General features: G+C 47.5%; 1 protein-coding gene across 2 annotated transcripts in view; it reads left to right on the top strand.

The window, feature by feature from the left end:
* The window catches only part of LOC116940295 (pituitary homeobox 2), a 65,965-nt gene that overhangs the window by 5,436 nt on the left and 34,308 nt on the right, over window positions 1-26,221 (top strand). The window contains exons 1-2 of one of the 2 annotated variants that reach the window (XM_076065704.1): window positions 324-425; window positions 10,223-10,368. In XM_076065704.1, coding sequence (XP_075921819.1) covers window positions 10,311-10,368 — 58 coding nt within the window. In that variant the 5' untranslated portion in view covers window positions 324-425; window positions 10,223-10,310. Of the gene's footprint in view, window positions 1-323; window positions 426-10,222; window positions 10,369-26,221 lie in introns of those variants that run through there. The other variant, XM_032949916.2, reaches the window with a different exon arrangement.

The raw sequence follows: 26,221 nt of genomic DNA, 5'->3' as shown, positions 1-26,221 counted from the left end.
GATCGACACGGAGTGGGGTAGGTTGTCCTAAGATCCAACAGTGGATTGTTTTTATTACTGTATCATTATCATAACATTAGGAGTAATAAAACAAAGACTAAAGCCCACGTGTATTGTAAACGCATCTCAAGAAGGGTTTAGTCAAATGACATAGCATGCAGACCCCTTCTGAAAGAGAGTCTTGAGATTCAAGAGGCATTCTCTCGGGTGGTGGGTGGGTGGGTTGGGGGTGAAAAATAACTAGCGAAATAAAAAATAACAACGCATAACCTAGATGATTTTTTTGCATTTTTAAAATAAATTAGCTTTGTACCCAATGCCAAGATCCCGCGCGTTGTTAATAAGATCGCCGCCGGCTGCGCTGCTCGCTCTGTCGACAGACGTGGACGTCTCTTGCCGGCACGTGGTGGTGGTGGTGGTGGGAGGTGAGGCACGTTGCACATCGACTTTCGATCAACACGGACTTGTACCTCCAACACCGGCCTCTTGTCTTCGCAGCCGCTGCGCGACCTGGCCACGTGCTTGTGACTGCTGCCCGAGTTTGATCGACTTCGTTAATGAGAAGAATAAGAGGAAGAAGAATGAGAATAAGGAGGAGGAGATTTTAAAAAGAGTTAACAATGTTCAGGACTCGTCGTTGTAGCACTCCAGTGACGTCGCCGCGGTGTGTCTTGCTCTACCATGCCCACGTCAGGAGAGAGTTGCCCACTCTCTCTCTATAACGCCTGTGCCGTGAAGAAGGACTATAGCCCGAAACGTCACCTATTATATATTGTTTTCCCGTAACGGGCACACACACACACACGAGCGCGCAGTGGTGTTTTTGACGAATGCGTCGCGCGGTTATTGTTGTTGTTGTGTATCGTGATTGAGCACCACTGCCAAACGCAGCAGTAGCAGCAGCAGCAGCAAATAACTCATCCGTGTCATAACTCATCTGTGTCATATGCAGCATTGAGCAGTCACTGCGGTGATGTCACCAGATCGTTCAGTCGGCGTACCTAAAGTGTGACTTTAACAAAAGAAATATCGTTAATCTATGTAAGTGCGCGTGTACGTTGAACTTCTTTTGCGCCGTACCTAGCCGAACCGTGCTCATCGGAAGTGCGGGGAAGGACAGCAAACTAAACTCAACAAGCAGTAACGGAGTTACGCCAACAACAACAACAGCACGCAGCCTATATACATACATACTATTACGGGCATGCGTATCTACGCTGAGTCAATGTGCATGCAATGAACGCAGCGTGGTGTGTAATCGCACCGAGTAAACGCGTTCATTGTGAACACGGCGATTAGCTTGACACACGTGCCACGTGTAGACGACTTCGGCGGGGAGGGGGGGGAGACGGAGGGGTGGGGCCTTCATCCAGCAGTGGATCGATCATGGATGTTGAAGACGATTAATTTACTGTCTTGCATAACATTTGTTCACGTCACGCGAATTTGTTTTTGCCAAACAAAGATAGGAAAAATGCAAGCGCTACACACGGTCCGCTTTCGTGTGTACGCATGCACATTGCATCGTGTTAATTAGATGTAAATTGAAAGGCATATTTACGTTACTATACTGCAGGTACATATGCCAAAACGCATCCATACACATCAACTAACTATATACATACTGCACATATATACAGGGCTGATGTTTACACATCGCACAAAGTGTTCATTTAATGCTGAATCTACCTAGGGGAGTTTCACGACTGGTTCAGATACCAGTCGTCACTGATGGCTGGCCATTGTATCTCGACCTATGTAACGGTGACTTTAACTAAGATTCTGCACCGTGCAGTTAAGTAACATCTGTACCGCCCATGAAATAAATTAAGACATAACCTTTGCCGGGAATCGAACTGAGGTCGCCGGGTGCGTAGCACAGAACCTCGCGAATAGATCAACTACTGTGATTATCAAAATCAGAATATTCATTAACACTGGAGGTCCGATAAGCTACGAAGTAATGTTTTTGTTTCACAGATATCCAGTAGTAATGATCATTTACGTCCCGTGTGTGTCAGTCCATCGCAGGTTAAAGGCTTCCCAAAACGCAGTTTGTTGGTCATGCGGGTGTTTCACTAGACTCTACTTCACTAAACTCTACTTCACTAGACTCTACTTCACTAGACTCTACTTCACTCTACTTCACTAGACTCTACTTCACTACACTCTACTTTACTAGACTCTACTTCACTAGACTCTACTTCACTCTACTTCACTAGACTCTACTTCACTACACTCTACTTCACTAGACTCTACTTCACTAGACTCTACTTCACTCTACTTCACTAGACTCTACTTCACTACACTCTACTTCACTAGACTCTACTTCACTAGACTCTACTTCACTACACTCTACTTCACTTCACTCTACTTCACTAGACTCTACTTCACTGTACTCTACTTCACTACACTCTACTTCACTCTACTTCACTATACTCTACTTCACTCTACTTCACTACACTCTACTTCACTACACTCTACTTCACTAGACTCTACTTCACCAGACTCTACTTCACCAGACTCTACTTCACTCTACTTCACTAGACTCTACTTCACTACACTCTACTTCACTAGACTCTACTTCACTAGACTCTACTTCACTACACTCTACTTCACTACACTCTACTTCACTACACCCTACTTAACTACACTCTACTTCACTCTACTTCACTAGACTCTACTTCACTGTACTCTACTTCACTAGACTCTACTACACTCTACTTCACTGTACTCTACTTCACTACACTCTACTTCACTACACTCTACTTCACTCTACTTCACTCTACTTCACTAGACTCTACTTCACTACACTCTACTTCACTACACTCTACTTCACTATACTTCACTACACCTAACTTCACTACACTCTACTTCTCTCTACTTCACTAGACTCTCCTCACTTCACTCTACTACACTCTACTTCACTCTACGTCACTACACTCTACTTCACTCTACTTCACTACACTCTACTTCACTCTACTGCACTGTACTCTACTTCACTCTACTACACTGCACTCTACTTCACTACACTCTACTTCAATACACTCTACTTCACTACACTCTACTTCACTATACTCTACTTCACTACACTCTACTTCACTCTACTTCACTACACTCTACTTCACTCTACTTCACTACACTCTACTTCACTACACTACTTCACTACACTCTACTTCACTCTACTTCACTACACTCTACTTCACTATACTTCACTACACCTAACTTCACTACACTCTACTTCACTCTACTTCACTATACTCTACTTCACTACACCCTACTTAACTACACTCTACTTCACTCTACTTCACTAGACTCTACTTCACTAGACTCTACTTCACTCTACTTCACTAGACTTTACTTCACTACACTCTACTTCACTAGACTCTACTTCACTAGACTCTACTTCACTACACTCTACTTCACTACACTCTACTTCACTACACCCTACTTAACTGCACTCTACTTCACTCTACTTCACTAGACTCTACTTCACTGTACTCTACTTCACTAGACTCTACTACACTCTACTTCACTGTACTCTACTTCACTACACTCTACTTCACTACACTCTACTTCACTACACTCTACTTCACTACACTCTACTTCAATCTACTTCACTCTACTTCACTAGACTCTACTTCTCTACACTCTACTTCACTACACTCTACTTCATTATACTTCACTACACCTAACTTCACTACACTCTACTTCTCTCTACTTCACTAGACTCTACTTCACTCTACTTCACTACACTCTACTTCACTCTACTTCACTACACTCTACTTCACTCTACTGCACTGTACTCTACTTCACTCTACTACACTACACTCTACTTCACTACACTCTACTTCACTACACTCTACTTCACTACACTACTTCACTACACTCTACTTCACTCTACTTCACTACACTCTACTTCACTATACTTCACTACACCTAACTTCACTACACTCTACTTCACTCTACTTCACTATGCTCTACTTCACTTCACTACACTCTACTTCACTACACTCTACTTCACTACTCGCTACTTCACTCTACTTCACTAGACTCTACTTCACTCTACTTCACTACACTCTACTTCACTCTACTACACTACTCTCTACTTCACTAGACTCTACTTCACTATACTCTACTTCACTACACTATACTTCACTACACTCTACTTTACTACACTCTACTTCACTCTACTTCACTACACTCTACTTCACTACACTCTACTTCACTACACTCTACTTTACTACAATCTACTTCACTCTACTTCACTACACTCTACTTCACTCTACTTCACTACACTCTACTTCACTACACTCTACTTCACTACACTCTACTTCACTAGACTCTACTTCACTACACTCTACTTCACTACACTCTACTTCACTCTACTTCACTACACTCTACTTCACTACACTTTACTTCACTACACTCTACTTCACTACACTCTACTTCACTACACTCTACTTCACTACACTCTACTTCACTCTACTTCACTACACTCTACTTCACTATACTCTACTTCACTATACTTTACTTCACTACACTCTACTTCACTCTACTTCACTCTACTTCACTACACTGTACTTCACTACACTCTACTTCACTACACTCTACTTCACTACACTCTACTTCACTCTACTTCACTACACTCTACTTCACTAGACTCTACTTCACTAGACTCTACTTCACTCTACTTCACTACACTCTACTTCACTACACTCTACTTCACTACACTCTACTTCACTCTACTTCACTACACTCTACTTCACTACACTCTACTTCACTACACTCTACTTCACTACACTCTACTTCACTACACTCTACTTCAGTACACTCTACTACACTCTACTTCACTACACTCTACTACACTCTACTTCACTACACTCTACTTCACTACACTCTACTACACTCTACTTCACTACACTCTGCTTCACTACACTCTATTTCACTACACTCTACTTCACTACACTCTACTTCACTACACTCTACTTCACTCTACTTCACTAGACTCTACTTCACTGTACTCTACTTCACTAGACTCTACTTCACTACACTCTACTACACTCTACTTCACTACACTCTACTTCACTACACTCTACTACACTCTACTTCACTACACTCTACTTCACTACACTCTACTTCACTACACTCTTCTTCACTACACTCACGATTAGCCATGTCCGCAAAATCAAAGGAACTCAGCCAGGGGGGTTCGTTGCGCTGTGCGCTATCGACTGCGCCACCGCTCCGCGCATGCAATACAAAGACAAAGATCCCCCGTATAGCCTCAGCAGACTTTTAGGGCAAGTGTTGTTAGCGGGCACCTCTGAAGGTCGGAAACGGCCTTTGTCTCCCGAGTGGCGATGTTTACACATCGTAACCAGGTACTCATTTGAGGCTGAGTCTACCTAAGGGAGGCACCAGGACCGGTTCAGATAATCGTCACTGTGTGCTGGCAGTGAGTGGTGAATGGAACTCGGTTTGCCGGGTCCATAGCGCAGCGCGCCAACCGCTTGCACATGCGACAAACATCATCATCATCATCCATAATACAGTTTTTTTTGTGTTTGGGTTAGATCGCGTAAATGTATAAATGTGTCATTAAAACCCGCCACTACCCGACACAGCCAACTAGTACGTGTGGCGGGCTTTAACGACCCAATCATATATTTACGCGATCTAACCCAAACAAACAAAAAAGCCTCTATTATGGATGATATTTTTCGTGAAATCCTCCGTGTTAAACCGATGATCGTCATCATCATCATCATCGACACGCTGCCTGCCACGCAAGCCACCGCCACGCCAGCGCGTCTTACTGTGCGAACGCGCTGCTTCCGGGCCAATATTCTCACCGATCGTAATAGCTCGCTAAGCTTCAATCAGCCGCCCGTAAGGGGCAAATGCGCGACCCCCTGGCCGCATGCTAATAACGGGAAGGAAAGCCCTCGATGGCGCTCGGGAATATTAGCTCGCAGCACGTCTCAATTAAGCGCTAATCCCACGATTTGCATGCAAACGCATGACCGCGCCGGCCACCGGTGAGTTTAGAATGTTTTGCTCCCGAGCCGCGAGGCACTGAGCAGAGACAGAGATGAGCGCGGAGAGAGTTGAAAGGGGAGAGAGATGAGGAGCGCGCAGAGAGATGATGAGGAGCGCGGAGAGAGATGAGGAGCGCGGAGAGAGAGATGAGGAGCGCGGAGAGAGATGATGAGGAGCGCGGAGAGAGATGATGAGGAGCGCGGAGAGAGATGAGGAGCGCGGAGAGAGATGAGGAGCGCGGAGAGAGATGAGGAGCGCGGAGAGAGATGATGAGGAGCGTCCTATCGCGCCTCTTTCTAGACGAACACAAAATCGCTTTTTGTTTGTTTCTTCGCGACGCGGCGTTCGCGGCAGCGCGCAAAGCACGACCAACGCAAACTCAACACGGTCATCGATAACGGCGCGTCGCAGAGGGAAAACGTCGCGGAGGGACAACGTCGCGGAGGGACAACGTCGCAGAGGGACAACGTCGCAGAGGGACAACGCTGTCCTTCGTCATCGCGGGGCCACCCTCCCTCGACAGTCCCCCCCTGTAACGCGACGCTAAGCGACGCTAAGCGACGTTTGTTGTCGAGGTTGTGTGTTGGTCGCGACTTGCGCACAGCAGAGGCGTCGCTGCTCCTGATGAAACGGCGCTGCTTGTGTATTTATTTACGTCCCAGGATGTTCACTCATCCAGGGGTTGAGTTAGCAACCGGTAGCGCGGCCTTTCCATCGGCTTAGGCGTCGCATGTCACGGCAGGCGAATCGTTTGCTCCGCCAACGATTGGGATCGGTATATATTTATTTGTAGGTGATTATTAGCTCGAGACTTCGAGCTAACGCATAGACGAGGGTTTTTCCAAACTTCGGTCCTACCGACCCCACCACCGCGCCCCGTCTTTGCCCCGTTGTTCCAATCTACTCCGCCAATTCAAATGCAAAATTCACTCGTTGCACGCTGCACGCGCCCGATGAGTGTTAAACACGTCTCCACGTGACGTGACACGCAATGAACGCTGTCTGCGTTAATAGAGCCGATTCCAATGCAGATTGGCGATCTCAGTGTGTTCCACGTGCGCGCGCGTGTGTCGACGTGTTTCTTCCACGTGACGGACACAGCGTCACGCGGTGAAGTGTTCAACAATCATCGGGCGCGTGCAGTGCAGAACCAATTAATTTACAGATATATATATCAGATATCTCCAGCACTTCTAGAACATCTTTAGAATTCATATCGACCCCTCGCTCACGGTGATACCACACATGTATTCGATACTGCATGCATCTGCTACATATATACCAGATTCCTGCGTCTACGCGCATACCGGAGTATCCCAGATAATTATATATGTATACATAAAATACTTTAATTAACAATGCTATAAAAGAGGAGAACTATGCAATTAATTTACAATTTGCAATCATATAAAATATACATTTGTATTGCTTCATTTACAAACTAGCACTTTAATTTTACTCGAGTTAGGAACTCAGTCTTCAACTGTATTTACTGTCAACGTTTAACAGGGCTGAGTCCCCGGACAGCTCCAGCTACGATTAGGCCCTGATCATCATAATCACAGCGACAGCCGTGTGGGCCTATTGGAGCACTTTCATGAAGCCCCACTGACGACCAGCGTGGTGAAGTATGGTGAAGAAACCTGCCAGGGGTTATTTATTTATTCGTCCAGGAGCGCCACACACTCAGTCATATGACTGGTTTTTTTCAGGAGCGTCCTACATTTACACACCGTACCGTACCAAGTCCTCGTTTAAGGCTGAGTCTACCTTGGGGAGGCCCAGGCTGGGTTATCAGATGCTCGTTATCGATGTTGACCGTGAGCGGGAATGGAATTCGGGTCGCCGAATTTGGAAGCGCACTGCGATCACGAAACCGGGGCAGTCCGAGGGGCACGGTCGCCTACGTACGGTGCGACAGAAGTCCAACACACACACACATACACAAGGAACGAAACAGCTGGACTTTTCCACAAATCTCACTGTCGCCTGATTAAGCTGGTTGTAATCACTGGCGAAACGTCGTACTCAGATTGTAAATGTTGTGGCCTGGCTCTCCAACACACAACCGGTGTGCTGGACTAGTGACGAATTGGCGCGTTCTGTTTACGTAACAACCCTCACTAGTTGGCCGTGTCGGGTGGTGGCGGGTTTAACGACACATTTATATATTTACGCGATCTAACCCCCAAAAAACCCTATATTTATGGATGATATTGGTGGCGAATGCCTATGTGTTAAACAAACATACATATATACATAGCCACGACACAGGCAAACACCCCGCGTGTAGCCTCAACGTACTTCAGGGGCTGCGCCTTTATCTGTGGTTATTAATCGTAGAGAAATCCATTCCGTATTGCCCTCTATGTAAAATATATATTAGATATATATGTAACATATATGTATATAGCCCGGCATGGTAGAACTCCGCACTGCGCATTGTGCCGAGCGCTCGCAGTGCGCGCTGCAGCGAGCGCTGTCCGTGCGAACACGGACGACGCGACAATGTCCCCCCACCACCACCGGTACGGACTTAACAAGACCACCGCTGTGGACGTGCGCTGTGTAGCGAGTCGCAAACCCCATCGCCGATGGGAGGACTTGGTGGGACCCCAGCACCGAGCCCGGCCGCCTCGAGCCGCCTCGCCACCGCAGAAGCGGTGGTGGGGTGGAGAGGTCAAACCCGCGTGGTGGTGGTGGTGGTGGTGATGTCAGGGGTGGACGCGGGTTTCGAGGAGCCGCGTTCGTAGCGCTCCGTGAACACAACAACAACAATGCGCACGTGTTTCACATTGCTGCGAGAAACCGGCTCGAGGCAATGGTTTTTGCGTTTTCGCGCGGGGCAAGTGTACAGCGCGAGACCCCGCCAGAGACACGGATGCCGAGCCATTAGTGCTACACGCATGGCCATAGACAACCAACCCGCGCGCCTTACAAATCACAGAGCACGGTTATATACTGTAGCTTGTGTGTGTATGTATACTGTAGTGTGTGTATGTATACTGTAGTGTGTGTGTATGTATACTGTAGTGTGTGTATGTACATAGCGGTGTGACGCAACGGTTAGCGCGCTGCTGTGCTACGAACCTGGCGCTCCGAGTTCGATTCACCGCTCACGGCCAACACCCACAGTGACGATTATCTGAACCGTTCCTGGGCCTCCGCTAGGTCGACTCAGCCTCAAATGAGTTTGCGGGTGCGGTGTGTAAACATCGTCACTGGGGAGACAAAGGCGGTCGAGCATGGTGCTGGCCACCCACACGCCCTCGTGTGCCGTGGCGTTTTTCGTAAGTGCTCGCTAACAGCCCTTGACCCAAAAAGTCTGTTAAGACTATGAAGGGGATCGTTATATATCGAAACAAAGACGAAGATCCCCCGTGTAGCCTTGAATACACTGGTAGCGCAAGTGCTGATATCATACGTGGGAATTAATAGTCGCAGCCAGAACAATCTGTCCGTGTGTTTGTATATTTAGAGGAGGGCACAACTGGAGGACCCGGAAAGTAAATCCACGCGGACCACCGCGGGCAGAGAGAGAGAGAACTTTAAATCCCCAAGTAAACAACAATACCGACCGTTAATCTCTCCTGGTGATGATGATGATGATGACAACGATTATAAATCCGTATGGCCAATAAAGAGCCACTTTTAGAACCAGTTTTAAGTGATTCGGCCATCCAATTGGGGGGGGGTTCCCTCCACATTTACAAACATTCGTTTTGGAGTAGTTGGCTGCTATACATTTCCACGTAATAATTCACTTCGTTGAGCTATCATTTGTGATAGCCAGGTCGCTTCTGAAACATAAGCTACATAGGCTCAGTGAGCCTTACCTGGTAAAATGAAAAAGTTTAGTTTAATTGCTTTGCTCAAGAGTTGTTGAATTTGCAGACGCTCACCTTTACATTAAGATTTGTCGCAGTGCTAAATTCCCTGCTCGGTTTTGTCTGTATGTATGTACCGTATGTCCAACTTCTTTCGCACCGTACGTGGCCATCCATGCTAATCGGAGGTGCGGGTTTTTTGTTTTTGTTGTTGTTCGCACAAAGGAGAGAGCGCGAGAGAGCGAGAGAGAGAGGCCTTTATTCTCCACTTGTGCGTTTGGTGTTCGCATGATGACAATGACGACGACGAGGATGATGATGAGCGCCACTTCTCTGTGCATCTGCAACTCTAGTGCTCGTCCGAAGAGCAGCAGCAGGAGCAGCAGCAGGAGCAGCAGCAGGAGGAGGAGGAAAGAGTCGAGAAGAGGAAAGAGCAGACAGATGCACGCGGGGATGGAGCCAGACGGCACGACGCAACTGTCGTCGTGTTCTGAGTCCGGTATGTCTATCCACAGTCCCCATACCACTACCCGAACCCGAACATACCCACAACCATATCGCTAAACATACCCCTAACCCTACCGTCTAACTCATACACATAACCCTACCCCTCTAGCCTATCCCTAACCTTATCCTTAACTCTATAACTAACCCTATCATTTACCCTATACCTAACCCTATCCTGATCCCAAACCGTATCCCTGTCCTTAACCCTAGCCCTATCCTTATCCCTACCCCTAACCCCTATCCATAACCCTGTCCTCATCCATAACCATAACTCCGAAGCTCATCTGTCGATCATCCTATTCAAACCCTACCCCTAACCCTATCGTCACCCCAACCCCAAACCCACGAACCACAACCCCAATCTTATCAATAACCTTATCCCCCAACTCCTTCCCTAAACCTATCGCTGTCCTTACCCATAAACCCGGTGCCGTGATGCCAGCCCAAGCGCCGTCCACTGGATCTCAGCTTCAGACTCAGGACCAATTCGGTGCAAACCACTACCCCCCCCCACCTCTCAATATGGCAAGAGCCGCCAATGCACTGCGTGGGTGAATACGAGAGGCGGTGGTGGTCCTTGCTAAATTACGTCGCGATATGCAGGTTTGCCGACCCCTGGAGCTCACGTCATAACACGTGCACGACCCATGTGTGTGTAGATCCGTGTGTATTACGAATGCGTTGCGTTGTGTGCGGGGTTTTTTTTTGTATTATCGTTCACAATTATCTACCAGTACTTTGTGGATGTGTGCACGTGTGCGAACACGTATATATATAGTTATGTATCGATCGGCGTACATATACGAACATGCGTGTATACGGTTATTTACGCTACGGGTACGAGCGCGTACTTTCTATGCGTGTAAATATTGACCTACGTTTCCTGCACGTTACTTGTCTACACGCCTGTACGTGCTGTGTACCTTGTAAGTATATACATGTACGAACCTACGTGTTTTCTTCACGCTGTGTATACATCTATGTCAGGACGTGTTACACCATATATATAAAGCTGTCCGCATCAACTGTATCAACATAATCATCATAATATTCATCATCATCGTGATGAATGCTCCCCAATCCGTCGTCATCACTCGCGATCCACCCGTATGTCTAGACACCGAGAGCTGACATTATCTACAGCCAGAGCTGTCGCTAGGGCACGGCGAGTAGGGGCGATCGCCCCGAGCCCCGGGCTTTGGGGGGGGGGGGGGGGGCACGCGGTGTGTGATTTGCCCCGGGCCTCGCACCCCCGTCGCCTATAGACGGCCCTGTCTGCGGCGAGGGGAAAACAACGAGCAATCAGCTCCTCGGCAGATATGCACGCGTTCTCTCTTTGGTAGAATATTCGTCTGAAATGCGTGTTCACAAATAGCTTTTGCTCGGAATTGTACATTTAAACGCGATCTTGAATGCATCGCTCCATCTCCTCGGTGGACGTTCACATATTTAATGATATATGTTTTTTTTTTAAATCTCTCTCTGCGGTGTGTGCACAAAAGTAACGATATACTCTTAAAAGATAGAAATATATAAACATGATCTCACGCAATCACATTTATTGGCATTTCAAAATGAATTGTCCGATGTAGATTATGAGGATGATGATACTAATGGTATGTAAAATGTAAAATAAGATACGCTTAGAAACGTATGTAAACACATGCTTACGTGTATAAAACCATATATACATGTGGGCTTTTTATAATAACTCCCCAGGGGGTCGCCCAATCCGTATAGTTTTTTTTTAAGTTAAATACACAAAGACAAAGATCCACCGTGTGGTCATCCAGACTTTTGGGGCAATTGTTTTGTAACGAGCGCCTAGGAAGGTCGGCACAGCGCATGACGATGCGTGCGGCCAGGAACCACGCCCGGCCGCCTTTGTTTACACACCAGACCGACTACTCATTGAAGGCTGAGTCGACCTAAGAGTGACCCAGGACCTGTTCAGATATTCGTTACTGATGTTGGCCGCGAGCGGAAATCGAACTCGGTTCGCTGGTTTGTACGTACGCGCACATACGCACACGCTGCACACGAGGACACACATATACGCATTATTAAGGTAACATATACCTACGCACATTCACATACATGGAGTCATATACAGAATATCGGGGACGAGGGCTCTTTATTCGCGAACTCCCATAGTCATTGGCACACCTACACTACCATAGAGATACTGTGTTTCTATGGAATTCACTTCCATCGAATATTCTGTTAATTTAAATCCCGCCTTAAGGAATTGTTTTTCTTTAAGGTCTTTTCTCCCGATTTATTTGATTATGTTTTGGGAGTGTGGAGGGGGGGGGTATTTGTACCTGTGGTTAAATCACGAGCCTGCGTGTTTATATTCTGTTTTAGAACTGCGTCAGTTATTTACTCGCTTGCTTTTAGCTCTGTGCAGCGCCTTACGACCTCTGGGTGGAACGCGCTTCATGTGTGTAAATTACAATTGTATGTATTAAAATTAGTACGGATCCCAGTAAGATACATTCATTACGCATTCGTCACCCATACGCACGCGCACGCTCATGATATACACGTGGCTCTGGCCGTCCAACATATTACAAATCCCACACGCGACTCAAAAACGCCAATCTATCTGCTAATGTGCGTCACATTATGGGCGAACGCATTCATTACGGCCCGTTGTGGAAAGTTGTGCATAAAAAATATAAATATATATTGCAGGCGGAATTCCGTTCTGTTCTCCACGTGTTAATAAAAGTTATGTTGTAGTCCCATCGGACGTATTGGCTTTGCAGACCAATGTTTATCAAGCGGCAATTACAGAGTAGGTAATGTAGACTATTTAGGCCATTCTAGAGGAAGCCCCTGGCAGGGAATTACAGAGGAGTATACAGCCCATTGTGTATTTACAGTCCCCGTGGGAACCAAACTTGGGAGACTCGCGCGCAATTCGAATATTTTACGAATTATTGAACTGTTGGGCACCAGGTCAGTCATTGGCTGCATGCGTTCTTGTACGTGGAATACATTTTCGCAAGGTAATATGTGTGTATATGTATATATACTAGCCGTTATTCTCTGGATAATAGCACGCTCCGGTAAGTAAGACGTACCTGCAAACATGTGCCCGGTCTCTATAAAGGTTTACAAATCTGATCACACAAACACGCACACACAGTGTGACCTACACACCTACCGTATAATAAGACGCACTGCTCAACTTTATCTTTAAAATGCATTGGAGAGGGGGGGGGGGAGATAATGCGCGTCTTATAATCCAGAGAATACGGCAGAAGTAATATATATAACGCATACATTTCATTTTGCATAGCAATTTTAATCACTTAATGAACGGGTGCTAACGATTAATGTTACGTGCACAGTTATGCGCACGCATGGCATACATATATATAAACCATATTGGTTACTTGAACACGTCGTAGGCTTTCACGACCAATATTATCCATCACAAAGGGGTTTTTTTCTGGGTTATATCGCGTAAATATAAATGTGTTGTTAACTCACCACCACCCCGACACAGCCAATTAATAAGGTTTTTGTCACGTAATTGGCACGTTTTGTTTACGTGACCAACCTTACTAATTGGCTGTGTCGGATGGTGGTGGTGGTGGTGGTGGGTTAACGACACATTTCTATTCTGAACATTATTCTGGACATTGGTTACGCTTGCTCAGCGCCCGGCTACCACAATGATAGGACGCATGGCCGTTGTAATAATGCCATTGTGGAAGGGGATATACGCGGCATAGCAGAGACAATGTATGGCACGAAGGTTGTTTTTTGCTTGCAGCTGACGGGCATTGCCCAGGGTGAGACACATGTTCTCATGTCGTTTCTGGACAAGTCAAATACATCCCTGCAATGTCCCCCCCCCCCCCCCCAAAAAAAAAACTCCACAGTTTTTTTCTCAACGACCCTGTGGCCTGTAAGAGCAAAACAAAAAAAGTATGTAATCGGCGACGTTTCGGGCGATGGCTCTTCTTCAGAGCACATAGAGAGAGGCCAGAGAGGTAGAGTTTGTTGTTGTTTGTGCAGCACTGCGAACGCAGCAGTATCACCAAATAAGTTGCCTACAATGTGTGTACTGTACTATTTATATGCCCATGCGGTTCATGGTGAGATATTTCACCATACTTCACCACGCTGGTCACTGCGGGTTCGTTGGTGAAGGCGGGACGGCTGGGGGGGGGGGGGTAGCAATATAGACCGAGGTGTAGTAGGTAGCGTGAAATGCAAGTAAGTGTATAAACACACATACGTGTGTACACGCACACACAAAAAAATATCCCCCATATAGCCTTAACAGACTGTAGGGGCAAGTGCTGTTAGCGAGCACCTATGAAGGCCGGAACGGTACACGAGGGGGTGGGTGGCCAGCACCACGCCCGACCGCCTTAGTCTCCCCAGTGGCGATGTTTTTATCCACCGCACCAGGTACTCATTTGAGGCTGAGTCGACCTAGGGGAGGCCCAGGACCGGTTCAGATAATCGTCACTGGTGTTGGCCGTGAGCGGGAATTGAACCCGGGTTGCCAGGTTCGTAGCGCAGGGCGCTAACCGCTGCACTACCGCTCCCCACCGTGCACACACACACACACGTGTACAAGTGAGTGTGTACACGTGTGTGTGTGTGAGTGGCGAGGCTTAGGGGCTTCGGAGCCGCTTCGTGACCGTTATTTATGAAGGAGCACCGCCGTCTCGCGTTCACCACCACAGTGCAATGCGGCTCTTGAAATATTGAATTTTTTTTCACCGAATTCTAAAAAGATGTCTCTTCTTGTGATATCGGTTGCCCAGCCCTGGGCAAGGCAATTAAATAGCCGCAATTAAAACTAAACGATAAATTAAACATTAAAAAAAAACATTTGAACAGGTAAGGCCCACTGAGCTATATAGCTCCTTTTTCAGAAGCGACGTGGCCACGAATGATAGCTCAACAAAGTGGCTTATCACGTGTAAATGTACAGCGGCCAAACACTCCAAACGCACGTTTTTGAATGTGAAGTGAAAAACTGCAGGACCCGGAGAAAAATCCACGCGGCCACGGGGAGAGAAACAGTACAAACTCCAAATATATAGCAGCAGGTGTCAGGGTTGGGATCGAACCCACGACCTCCTGTGTACCAGGCGAGGTAGTTAACATCTCCTAGGCACCGTGATGATGGGAGAGAAAATCAAACTCCAAATATACAGCAGCAGGCATCAGGGTTGGGATCGAACCCGCGACCTCCTGTGTACCAGGCGAGGTAGTTAACATCTCCTAGCCACCGTGATGATGATGAGAAACGCAAACTCCAAATATTCAGCAGCAGGCGTCAGGGTTGGGATCGAACCCGCGACCTCCTGTGTACCAGGCGAGGTAGTTAACATCTCCTAGCCACCTTGGCTCCCTTAAGTTCCCGTATCGCCGCAACTATCCTCGCTAAATAGCTTGCTTTTTGTTGTGCCCAGCCGTAGTTTATGTATGCGCAGTCTGTTGAACTTCTTTCGCGCCGTACGTCGCCAACGGCGCTAATCGGTCGTGCGATGCGAAGGACAGCAAATTAGACGCGCACGCACGAAAACACAACAGGTCGAACAGAGAAGGAGTTTTCAAGAAAGAAAAATCAAATGCCGGACCGCGTGGCGTTTTAAAGGCAAAACGTGCGAACCAAATGACGGTGCATGCGGCAGTTCTAAATGACGTCACGCACCTTCGAGGGGAGGGGGGGTCAGACATTTGTGACGATGTGTGACGAGGGGGGGGGGTGGTTGAGAAATGTGACGTCACATCAAAATTCGCAACTTTAAATAAATATAGACACAACACGTTCTACTTAATTAAATAGACTTTTTAATAAATGTTTCCCCGACAACGTCAGAGTGCAACGCCACATTAAATACGTACTACAATGACAATAGTTTAAAGCGATTTTAAGAATGTTTTATTTTTTGGGGGGGGGGGGGGAGCAGAGCTTTGTGACGTCATATTTGAGGGGGGGTCTGACTTTTTGTGACGCCGTGTGACGAGGGGGGGGGTCAAAAATCGTCCAAAATTGCGTGACGTCATTTATGGACGGCCCCTAATAAGGCACGCGGTCCCTCTGTACAAGCTGTGGGTCGCGACCCTCAATCGCCGCGTCCCTCGTCCAACGCTTGAGGTCACGCCCCAAACCCCCCTTTTGGACCCCACGCGCTTGAACCTTCAACAATGCGAGTTGAAACCCCCACCCCCGATGAGGCTTGGAGAGATGAACGGAGTTCGAAAGGAGTCACAAACATTTTGTGAAATACCCCAACGCAGAAGATGCCCCCCCCCCCCTCTACTGGGGTTTGATCTTCTGCTAAGCTCGTGGTCCACTCTAAACCGCATCCGCACAAACCGTGGCAGATGCGGATGCCTGATGCACAAAATAAGTAATATTAAAAAACACTTTTTTTTTAAACACGCTTTTATGAAATGTACTAGTAATGGAAGAATCCCACGACTCCAGGAAGTGGCCCCGAAGCTTGCCACAACGTAAGGGGGCCGTGGCCACTTACAGCCAACGTCAGTTGAGCGTGGACAATTAGACCCAAGCCGAAACATAACATATACAAAATAATGCTTAAAATATATATTATGATAGAATATAGTATTGTCATCAGTATGATATAAGTATACCAAGTTTGCAGTCGATACCACATTGGGAAGTGGGTTAAAATTGAGTTACAAGATTTGAGGATACAACAACGACAACAACAACAACGGCGACAACGACAACAGAGCGAGTTAAATGAAAGCGTGTAATAAAATGGAAAATGATAAACTCCCCATTGCAGTGGTGCGGTCGTGGTCACCCAGAACGCATAGCGACGCAATGCCCGAGCCACAAACACGAGGGAAGACATCGTAGCGATGCCACTCCGCTCGCTGTCTCGCGACGCGGTTATCTGGGGCTTGACCGCCTGAATGTGAAACTGCAGTCGATGCGCTCGCATCTGCATCAGCGGCCGTGCTCAATAAAAAAAATATATAATAAGAGGAAGAAGTTGTGGTCTCGGCCGTTCAGCGTTCGGCACATTAAACGCGACATCTGCTGGCCGTGCTGCGTCAAGCGCGCGCATCTTCACGGAATATTTCTTTTTTTCTCCCGTCCGAAGAAAATGCTGCCGGCTTTGATGAAAGGAGAGTTTTCGTGAAAGTCAATACAAAAAAACAATATTCGCGTGCTGTAATGTTTATACATCTGCCACAAGCTGTATACCGTTCGATTAGACGGCGATTTCGCCGTGTGTGTGTATCGCACGTGCACAGACAGCGGAGCAGTAGTGTCGCGATCTGTGGCGCATTGCTTTATGGAACCTCGCGACCTGGCGACCCGAGTTCGATTCCCGCTCACGGGCAACATAGGTGACGAACACGTGGATCGGTCCTGGGCCTCCCTTAGGTCGACTGAACCTCAAATGAGGTTCGGGTGCGGTGTGTAAATATCGCCACTAAGGAGACAAAGACGGCCGGGCGTGCTGCTGGCCACCCATCCCCTCGTGTGCCGTGCCGGCCTTCATAGGTGCTCGCTAACAGAACTTGCTCCAACAGTCTGTTAAGGCTATACGGGAGATCTGTGTCTTTGTTTGCACAGACAGCGGTGCCGTGCACACGCGAGCGCTGGGTACGATGCATCAAGCGGAGTACCATCATTTACTCTGTATTAGAGGACAATGTGGATGGCTTCCCGACTACTGCTAAACTAAGATAGAGGCGCAGCCCTGAAAGAGCTTTCTCACGCCGCCACTTACTGGCGGAAAGGCCCTGCACTCGTGGGATCTCGAGTGACCCGCCTCTCGAGAGTGTATTTGGTCTACTCTTCCACCACGCTGGCCAGGACGTCTTTAGAAGAGGTGGGAGTACCCACGCTTTACCCCACTGTACAGCTGGGTTGGCAGAGGCTGGGGGCTGGAGGGCCGGGGGGTGCTGTGGGGTTCAGAAACTTGCCCACATTGTGTCACCTGCCGAGCTGGTTAAATCGAAGAGGTCGACCTCTGGATCACAGGTCCAGGTTGCTAACCACGGCAGCAGCATCCCTGTACAACCTCGACTAATTACCAAATCCCTGGAGTCTCTGGTACTCTTGCATTATTGCAATATGGGTTGGGGGTTTCCCCCCCATTGTTACAGCCAGGGGGCTGGCATTGAGTGCCTCTCTCTCTCTCGCTCCCAATGCGTGGTTGGAGTTCTCGGGTACTCAGCCAAACGCCCATCAGTGGACTTGACCAAACTTCCCCAACGTTCAGCGGAAGCCACCTAAAACAGGAATCTTGCCGCTGGTATCCTGTGCAATCGTTCGACATTGCTTTTGTTAATTATAGCGACGTTGCAAACATCGTAACGCTGCACAGTGTGATGTTGCTTGAGTTTTTCAATCGGCGTGGAATCTGTGTTGATATCGAGAACTACAGCACGCACACACCCATATAGCCCAAACATAGCGGTCAGTAAATATCATCATCATCATCACCGCGGCGTGGGAGTTATTTGTCCATACTTCACCACGTTGGTCAGTGCGGGTTGGTGAAGGCGAGGGAGGGGTAGGAGGGGGTGAATAGTCACGACCGGTTCCAATTTCCCTTTCCGTTAATTTGAGCCGTGACCGGGAATTGAACTGAGGTCTCAGAGGTTCATAAGGCAAGTGCGCTAACCGCTGTGGCGTGACTATATCCTCCGCCCTCGTCCAACAATATCGTCATCATCATCACCACCACCACCACCATCAGCCACGATGATCTTCATCGGATATCGCCAGGATGATTTCATATTCTGATTCGGTTTCTCAGTGGTGGCTCTCGCCTAAACGACATCGTGATCGCGGTTCAAGAACCCCGAAATATTTCACAAGCGAAAGCCATGCGCGGGCCCACCGCTCACGGTTTATGGTGGCGTAATAATAGATACACTATGAAATGGTATCCTGTGTGGTTCCTGTGTAACATTATATATATCGTGTTTAGCTCGTAAACAAGGCATGCAGTCCACCAACGCGAAGTAGCAATCGGCCACTTGAATGAGACGTTATTTTTATGATCTGAAACAGAGAGGGATGTGGGAGTACAGCGAATGCACGTTCATGCAGCCACGCCAACCGAACCCTCACTCCAACCTTAGCCACGTGGACTAAGAGACACGCGCACTGCGCCCTGTGACGAGACACGCGCTGCAGGCGACAATAGCCGCTAAGTGGAATAAAATAGCATTGTCGGTTGGCTAGGTACCTTGGTTGATGAGCACGGTTGGCTACGTACAGGTGCGAGAGAAGTTCAACATACGTACATACAAGTTCGACGTACATACATTGAGTTTGTCTAGCCAGGTGGTGAGAACACGAGAGACTAGGACGGAGTCTCACTTGCAACAGGGGCATTGGGCCATCGCCTGCCAGTTTACTGCTGCTGATGATGATGCGTATAATCCAAATTGAGTAACGTGTGGTTTTAATTTTGTAATTTTCCAAATGTAGACCCTGACGCCATTCACACAATCGCCGGCTCTTTGTCAATTACCTCACAGGGATCTTTTGGCGTCCACTGTCAGGCATGCAGACGCGTACTCTACGATCATTATTGTTATTCTTGGTTCTTTCGGTAAAGTCACGTAGAAGGGAAACAATAAAATAATAAAAATATAAAACAATTTATTTTATTTTATTGTTTACCTTCTACGTGACTTTACCGAAAGAACCAAGAATATGAATCCCTGTAGTCACGAAAGCTTTAAATCAAAATTTATTATTATTGTTGTAATAACCAGGGCGGCCGTTGCTTTCAAACCGTGAAAACTAAACCAAACCTATTTTTATTTTACCGGGTAGGGCCTACTAAGCGAAATAGCTCTTTTTTTCAGAAGCGACCTGGCCACAAGTGATAGGTCAACGCCGTGGCTTATCACGTGGACATTTATATCAGCCAAATACGCTGATCGCGTTTTGATTCTAAACGTGAAGGAGAAAAAACCGGAGGACACTGAAAAAATTCCACGGAGAAAGAGAGAACACGCAAACTCCAAATATACATCAGGCGTCAGTGTCGGGATCGAACCCACGAACCTCATGCGTACCAGGTGAAGTTGTTAACATCTCCTAGCCACCGTGATGATGATGAGAGAGAAGAAAACTCCAAATATACAGCAGCAGGCGTCAGGGTCGGGATCGAACCCACAACGTCACGCGTACCAGGCGAGGTAGTTAACATCTCCTAGCCACCGCGGCACTCCAAACCTGAACAAAGCGGCCGACGGGCTACGAATGGGTCGGGTGATTGCCCAAGAGTCACAGCAGAGAGAAGCGCTCGTGTCTTTTAGCGCCATTCGAACACCGATGGAAGCTCACCCACTCAGCTCACAATGCGCCGTGCAGACCAACTCACTCCACAAGGAAGGCGAATCACTTGGTTTACCGATAATGGAGATTGTCTGTTTGTAAGTGTTCATCACGATCCGTGAATGTACTCCCCATTTCAAGTACAAATAAACTCGTTCCACGCTGCACGTGTCCGATGATTGTTTAACACGTTCCCACGCTGCGCGCTAAGCAATCGACGCTGTCTGCGTTAATAGAGGCGATTTTTTTTTACGTTCGTCAAACCGACCAATCTCTCAAACGTAGCGTTTTGGGAGATTCGAATTCGAAAATTCTATAATTTGGATGTTACTATAATTATAGCATAGACTCAAGTATCTGGCAAATCCGACTTTTCAGTCCTATTAGAGCGCGATTATAATTTACATCAGTCACTCACTAAATTTTCAACTATACGTGTAAAATATATATAATGTTAATACTATGTGAACGTGTACATATATGTTTCAGAAAAGAAAATAGCAAGCGTACATTTAAATTAATCCACGATAGTAAAGCGAGTGGTTTGAACGGTGGCGCAATGTTTAGCGCACTTTGCTCTGACGTGGGGGGGGAAAAAAAAAACTAAGTTCGATTCCCGGACAACGACTAACATCAGTGGCGAGCGTGGTGAAGTATGGTCAAATAAACCCGCCGGAAACGGCACGGCGTGGGGAAGTCTTCATCCAGCAGTGGATTGACCAAGGGCTATAGAGTACCATTTATTATAATAAATCTAACATTGCGTTAGTTACACGTGTTATTTCGATTAAAGCACGTTTTATGTTTATATTAATTTAAGGCGTAGCTATGCCTATTGATAATCTATAGACAGTTACATGCGGTCCTTGTTAATATTGAACACCACACCAGCCATTGTAAGCGCATGTTTACACTTAATAAAATAAACCTATATAGTGGAAGATCAAGTGGATGTGGATTTATAGGACATTAACTTGCAAATTAAAGTACAGTACCTCAGCTCAAATTGTATGTACATTGTAAATATGAACGATATTGATTCAAAGTGCGATGTGTATGTATATATTCATAGATGTCCCAAGTGGGCTGTGTATATGGGCTGTATATATATGTCCTGTATGTAGGTAGGGGGGGGGGGGGGAGCGGTGGTGCAGTGGCTACCGCACGTCAACCCCTCTCTCCGAGTCCCAATCACGTCTAACATCAGTGGCGAGTGACATCCGAACGGGGTCCTGGGCATCCCATTAACCGCTGGTGAGCGTGGTGAAGAATGGTCAAACCATGCCCCCACCACGGCCCCACAGCATCCAGTGGGACCGATACGGCGTATAGAGAAGTCCTTAATCCAGCAGTTGGATCAACGAAGGGCTGCAGCTGAATATTATTGCAATGCACGCGTTAAGGGTGATGGGCTGAGCATGAAGATAACTGGCGGTGAGTGTGGATAATTGATGAGCATTGTTGGTGCCGCGACGCATCTCACCTCTCTCGTTTTCTTCTTCGCGACGTCAAATCGAACATTGCTGTTGTATACGAACCCTTCCTGCCCTTCGCCCGCACCTCCGCTTAGCACGGTCGGCTACGTGCGGTGTGCAACAAGTTCAACGTACACACGTGCGTACAAGCCAGCAAGGCGCTCATCCAGCGGCCGATAGGTTTATTGTTGTTGTTGTTATTCAAAGGTTAACGAAAGCGATGCTTTACAAATGAAAACGAATGAGACTATAATGTGTGCAAACTGTCACTATCGTAATTACAAGCTGTACGTAGAGTACGTTTGTTTTGCCGTGCGTTCCGAGCTGTTAATTTTAAGATATCCGTAACGTTGAATAATTACAGCTTTAGCGGGGCATCATTTTACGGAAGACGAATAGGAAGACATTAACGGGCGCTACGCAATTCAATCCACACATACACTGTGTATAAAATAACTAGGAATGAGCGTTATATTACTCCCCGCCTTTTGCGCATTGGTATGAAGTGCGCCGTATCATCTCCACCACCATCACCAGCCATGGTCGATCCACTGCTGGATGAAGGCCTGACGAAGCCCCTGTCATCTCTCACTATCCGTTGCGCGAATACTGAACAATACCTGTCTATCCAACACGTGGAACAGCGCGCCTCGCTGCGATTTACACCGTTGTACAGCAAACGATACTTCCGATCTGGTGACATTAAAATCGGAGTAGATGCTGTTGGCATCCACCAATCAACCAGAGCGCGTTCACAGGAGCAGGTAAGAGTTGTGATCATCATCATCATCAACATCATGCTATTATTATTATTACAGTCAGTGCCCGATTATCCTAGTAGCAAAAGTAGCTGCTGCATACGCTACGGGCCCCGCACTTTCAAGGGCCCCGCGCTAAATGCGTTCAAGCACTTGCTCTATTACTACAGTACTATACTGCCTTCAACTTTTATGAACGACTGGGTGTTTAAGGTTAGAGATTTGTCGTAGTATCTGGCTGAATAACAAATGAAAAAATGCATTAACTTTCCTATGCAAATAAAAATAGTGTTTTAATATTTACTTTTCTTTTTATTTAGGACCCCTTTATAACATATGCTGCAGCTTAATCCGCCACTGATTACAGTATATTCGTTTTACTAAGTTTTGCTGGCTGGATGGCGCACGGGCGGGCGGGCAAAGAGCGTGGTGTGGTGACGTCACCGCGCACACCTGCGTGACGACGTCACCCGCATTCCCGCATCGTTGAGCCGGGTTCGTGCGTGCTGACGTCATCACGCCTCTTCCCCCCCCCCGCTCACTATCCACCCTCCACCCCGGGCCGTGTATCCCACGCAAATGCGCGTCGGGCCTCTTCGATTAGAACTAAAAGGAAGAAAATCCACCAATCCCATTGTAATATCCTGCAACAACAACAACAACAAAATGAAGATAACAATCATGAGAAACAAGTTTATGGTTTACCTGTTGAAAATAATGGGCATTCCTGGGTAAGCAGAGAGGAAATAAATGTGTATTATTAACACGCGGTGAAGCTGTATGATGCAAGTTACTCGTGACAGCAGCGATTTGGGTTACCCCGGTCACGGTCCATTATGCATGCATGTTGAATTTATTTCGCACTGTACATAGCCAACCGCACTAATTGGAGGTGCGGGGGAAGCACAACAAACTAAACGCAGAAAAGGCAGAAATTAGTCTGTCAATCGATTTAAAAGTCTGTCAATCGATTTAAAAGTGCCATAGCTCCCAGCGTGCTTCCGAAATATCGGAAGGAAGAGAGCGTTCCAGACGGCCGCAGAAGCGCATCCGAAAGCGCCGCGCGATGTCAGGTGACCGCCTTTGGCCAGAAGCCACCGCTGGCTGCGAGGATGATCGCAGTTCGCGTGAACTCAGAACCCAACTCCCCCTTCTCACGAAGACGCTAGCTCGGCCGAGAGACGGGGGGTGTAGTTCAGGCCGACGCTGACGGCGCATCCGCCTTGCTGCTGCAGTCGAAACGTTAAAACGCGCCGCGAGTGGCGGCTCCCGAAGCTTGCAGTCGTGAGTATTCACGTTCCCAGCGTCTCACTCTCTGTACGTGTGTTCAGTGTGTGTTTTAGTTGTTGTTGGAAGTGCGTGCGACACTCGTGCGACATGAGAAGCGCACGCGTCTGGTACCGCCGACTTAATAAACCGCGACTCATTTCAAACGCAGTCGCTCGGCACTCGCCCTTAATTACCAATCAATGATCAATCGCCGTTGGTAAATTTACTCACGGGGAGCGGTGGCGCAGTAGAGGTGAGCGCGTCGCCACTGCGCTACGAGCCTGAGCTCGATTCCCTGGCTACGACTAACATCGATGACGAGCGATGTCCGAACCGGTCCTGACTCGCCACCCCCCCCCCCCCCCCCACCAATCACAGCTGGGTGGCAATGGAGGGACGAACAATGACTCCAGGTCCTCGCGTTCCCACCATAAATTCGAAAAGCAGCAATAATGTCTCCTTCTTTTGTCGGTCTCTCCGCAATCGAGCATGTGAACGTTGAGTTTACACGAACCGGCAGGCCTTGACCTGAGCGCGCATTTCCAGCAGCGGTTGATTCGGATTGAACAAAAAAAATCAAACCAACGCAGCATCGCTTTCGACAAACGGGTGTCTCATGAGCCGAGTCAATATTGGTCGTTGCCACGCTGCACGCGCCCGATGATTAATTGTCATCACCACAGCTGTCCACCCGGTCACACCGATCGGGCGCGTGCAGCGTGTAACGGACTCAAATTGTATTTTACAAACGAGGTTTGGTTAATTAGCCAATTCGGAGAGATGCGCGAGGATTTGAGTCTGAAACCCCTCAAAATATGGTTTTATCTCACGATGGCGAGATGTTAACTCCCTCGCCCCGTATACAGGAGGTCGTGGGTTCAATCCTAACCCTGACGCCTGCTGTATATTTGGAGTTTGGATGTTCTCCCCGTGGTCGCGTGGATTTTTCTCCGGGTCCTCTGGGGGTTTCCCTCCACATTTAGAATCAACAACACGCGTTTCGAGTATTTGGCTGCTATACATTTCCACGTGATAAGCCACTTCGTTGAGCTATCGTTTGTGGCCAGGTCGCTTCTGAAAAAGAGCTACATAGCTCAGTGGGCTTTACCTGGTAAAATAAAAAAATAGTGCGTTAAGAGTCAAGTTGAGAGAGACAGTGATTCATACAGCCACCGCACTATCTGCACGGACCATTCCGTTGAAGCCACTGGCCTTTTAATTTAACGAGACGCCGTTATACTGCTATTCGTCTTCATCTCTTTTTGGCAGCCCAGAGAAGACACTCGGGATAATTGGAAAATGGTATAGTCGATTGGCTAATGGTATAGTCGATTGGCTCATGGTATACAGTTCGTAGGTTAGATTGCGATGATGATGATGTTTCGGTGTAGTTTATGACACCTGGAAAGATATATAATATGGGCCTCACTCCAGAGTAATGTATGTTGAACTTCTTTCGCACCGTACGTAATAACAACACGGGGACCTCATCGTCTGTGTTATTACAGACTCGGGTAAATTCCCAGAATTCACTTAATAACGACCCGTTGCTGGAATTGACCGCCCCCCCGCTCCTCAACTTTTGCTCTGCTTTGGTCGTCCAGTTAAGCGTGGGCATGCTTTGCGCAATTACTCTGAAGGCTCTTCTTGAATGCGTAAGACGGCGTGGTACCCGTGGACATGCAAGACCCCAGGGATGCCACCTAGACAATGGTTGTGATGATGCTGCTGGTGTTGATGATGATGATGCTGAGAGCGGTTTACATTGTGTAATGTCCTTTGTCTTAGCAGATACGGTCGTGGGGAGAGAGATACAGATAAGCGTGCCTTTTTAATACATTACTAATGCACGATCTTGCTCTGTGTTCTGTGGCTTGCTTATGTCCTGTAACACAAATATAAAGAGAGACTGCGGTACACAGACAAAGATCCCCCGTACAGCCTTGACAGACTGTTGGGGAAAGTGCTGTTAGCGTGCACCTATGAAGGCCGGCACGGCACACGACGGGGTGGGTG

The sequence above is a fragment of the Petromyzon marinus genome, chromosome 8 (assembly GCF_048934315.1).
Source record: "Petromyzon marinus isolate PM22_M1 ecotype Great Lakes invasive population chromosome 8, UKy_Petmar_22M1.pri1.0, whole genome shotgun sequence".
Taxonomy (NCBI): Eukaryota; Metazoa; Chordata; class Hyperoartia; order Petromyzontiformes; family Petromyzontidae; genus Petromyzon; species Petromyzon marinus.
Note: the sequence above shows the minus strand (reverse complement) of the source record. Positions and strands in the feature narration are given on the sequence as shown.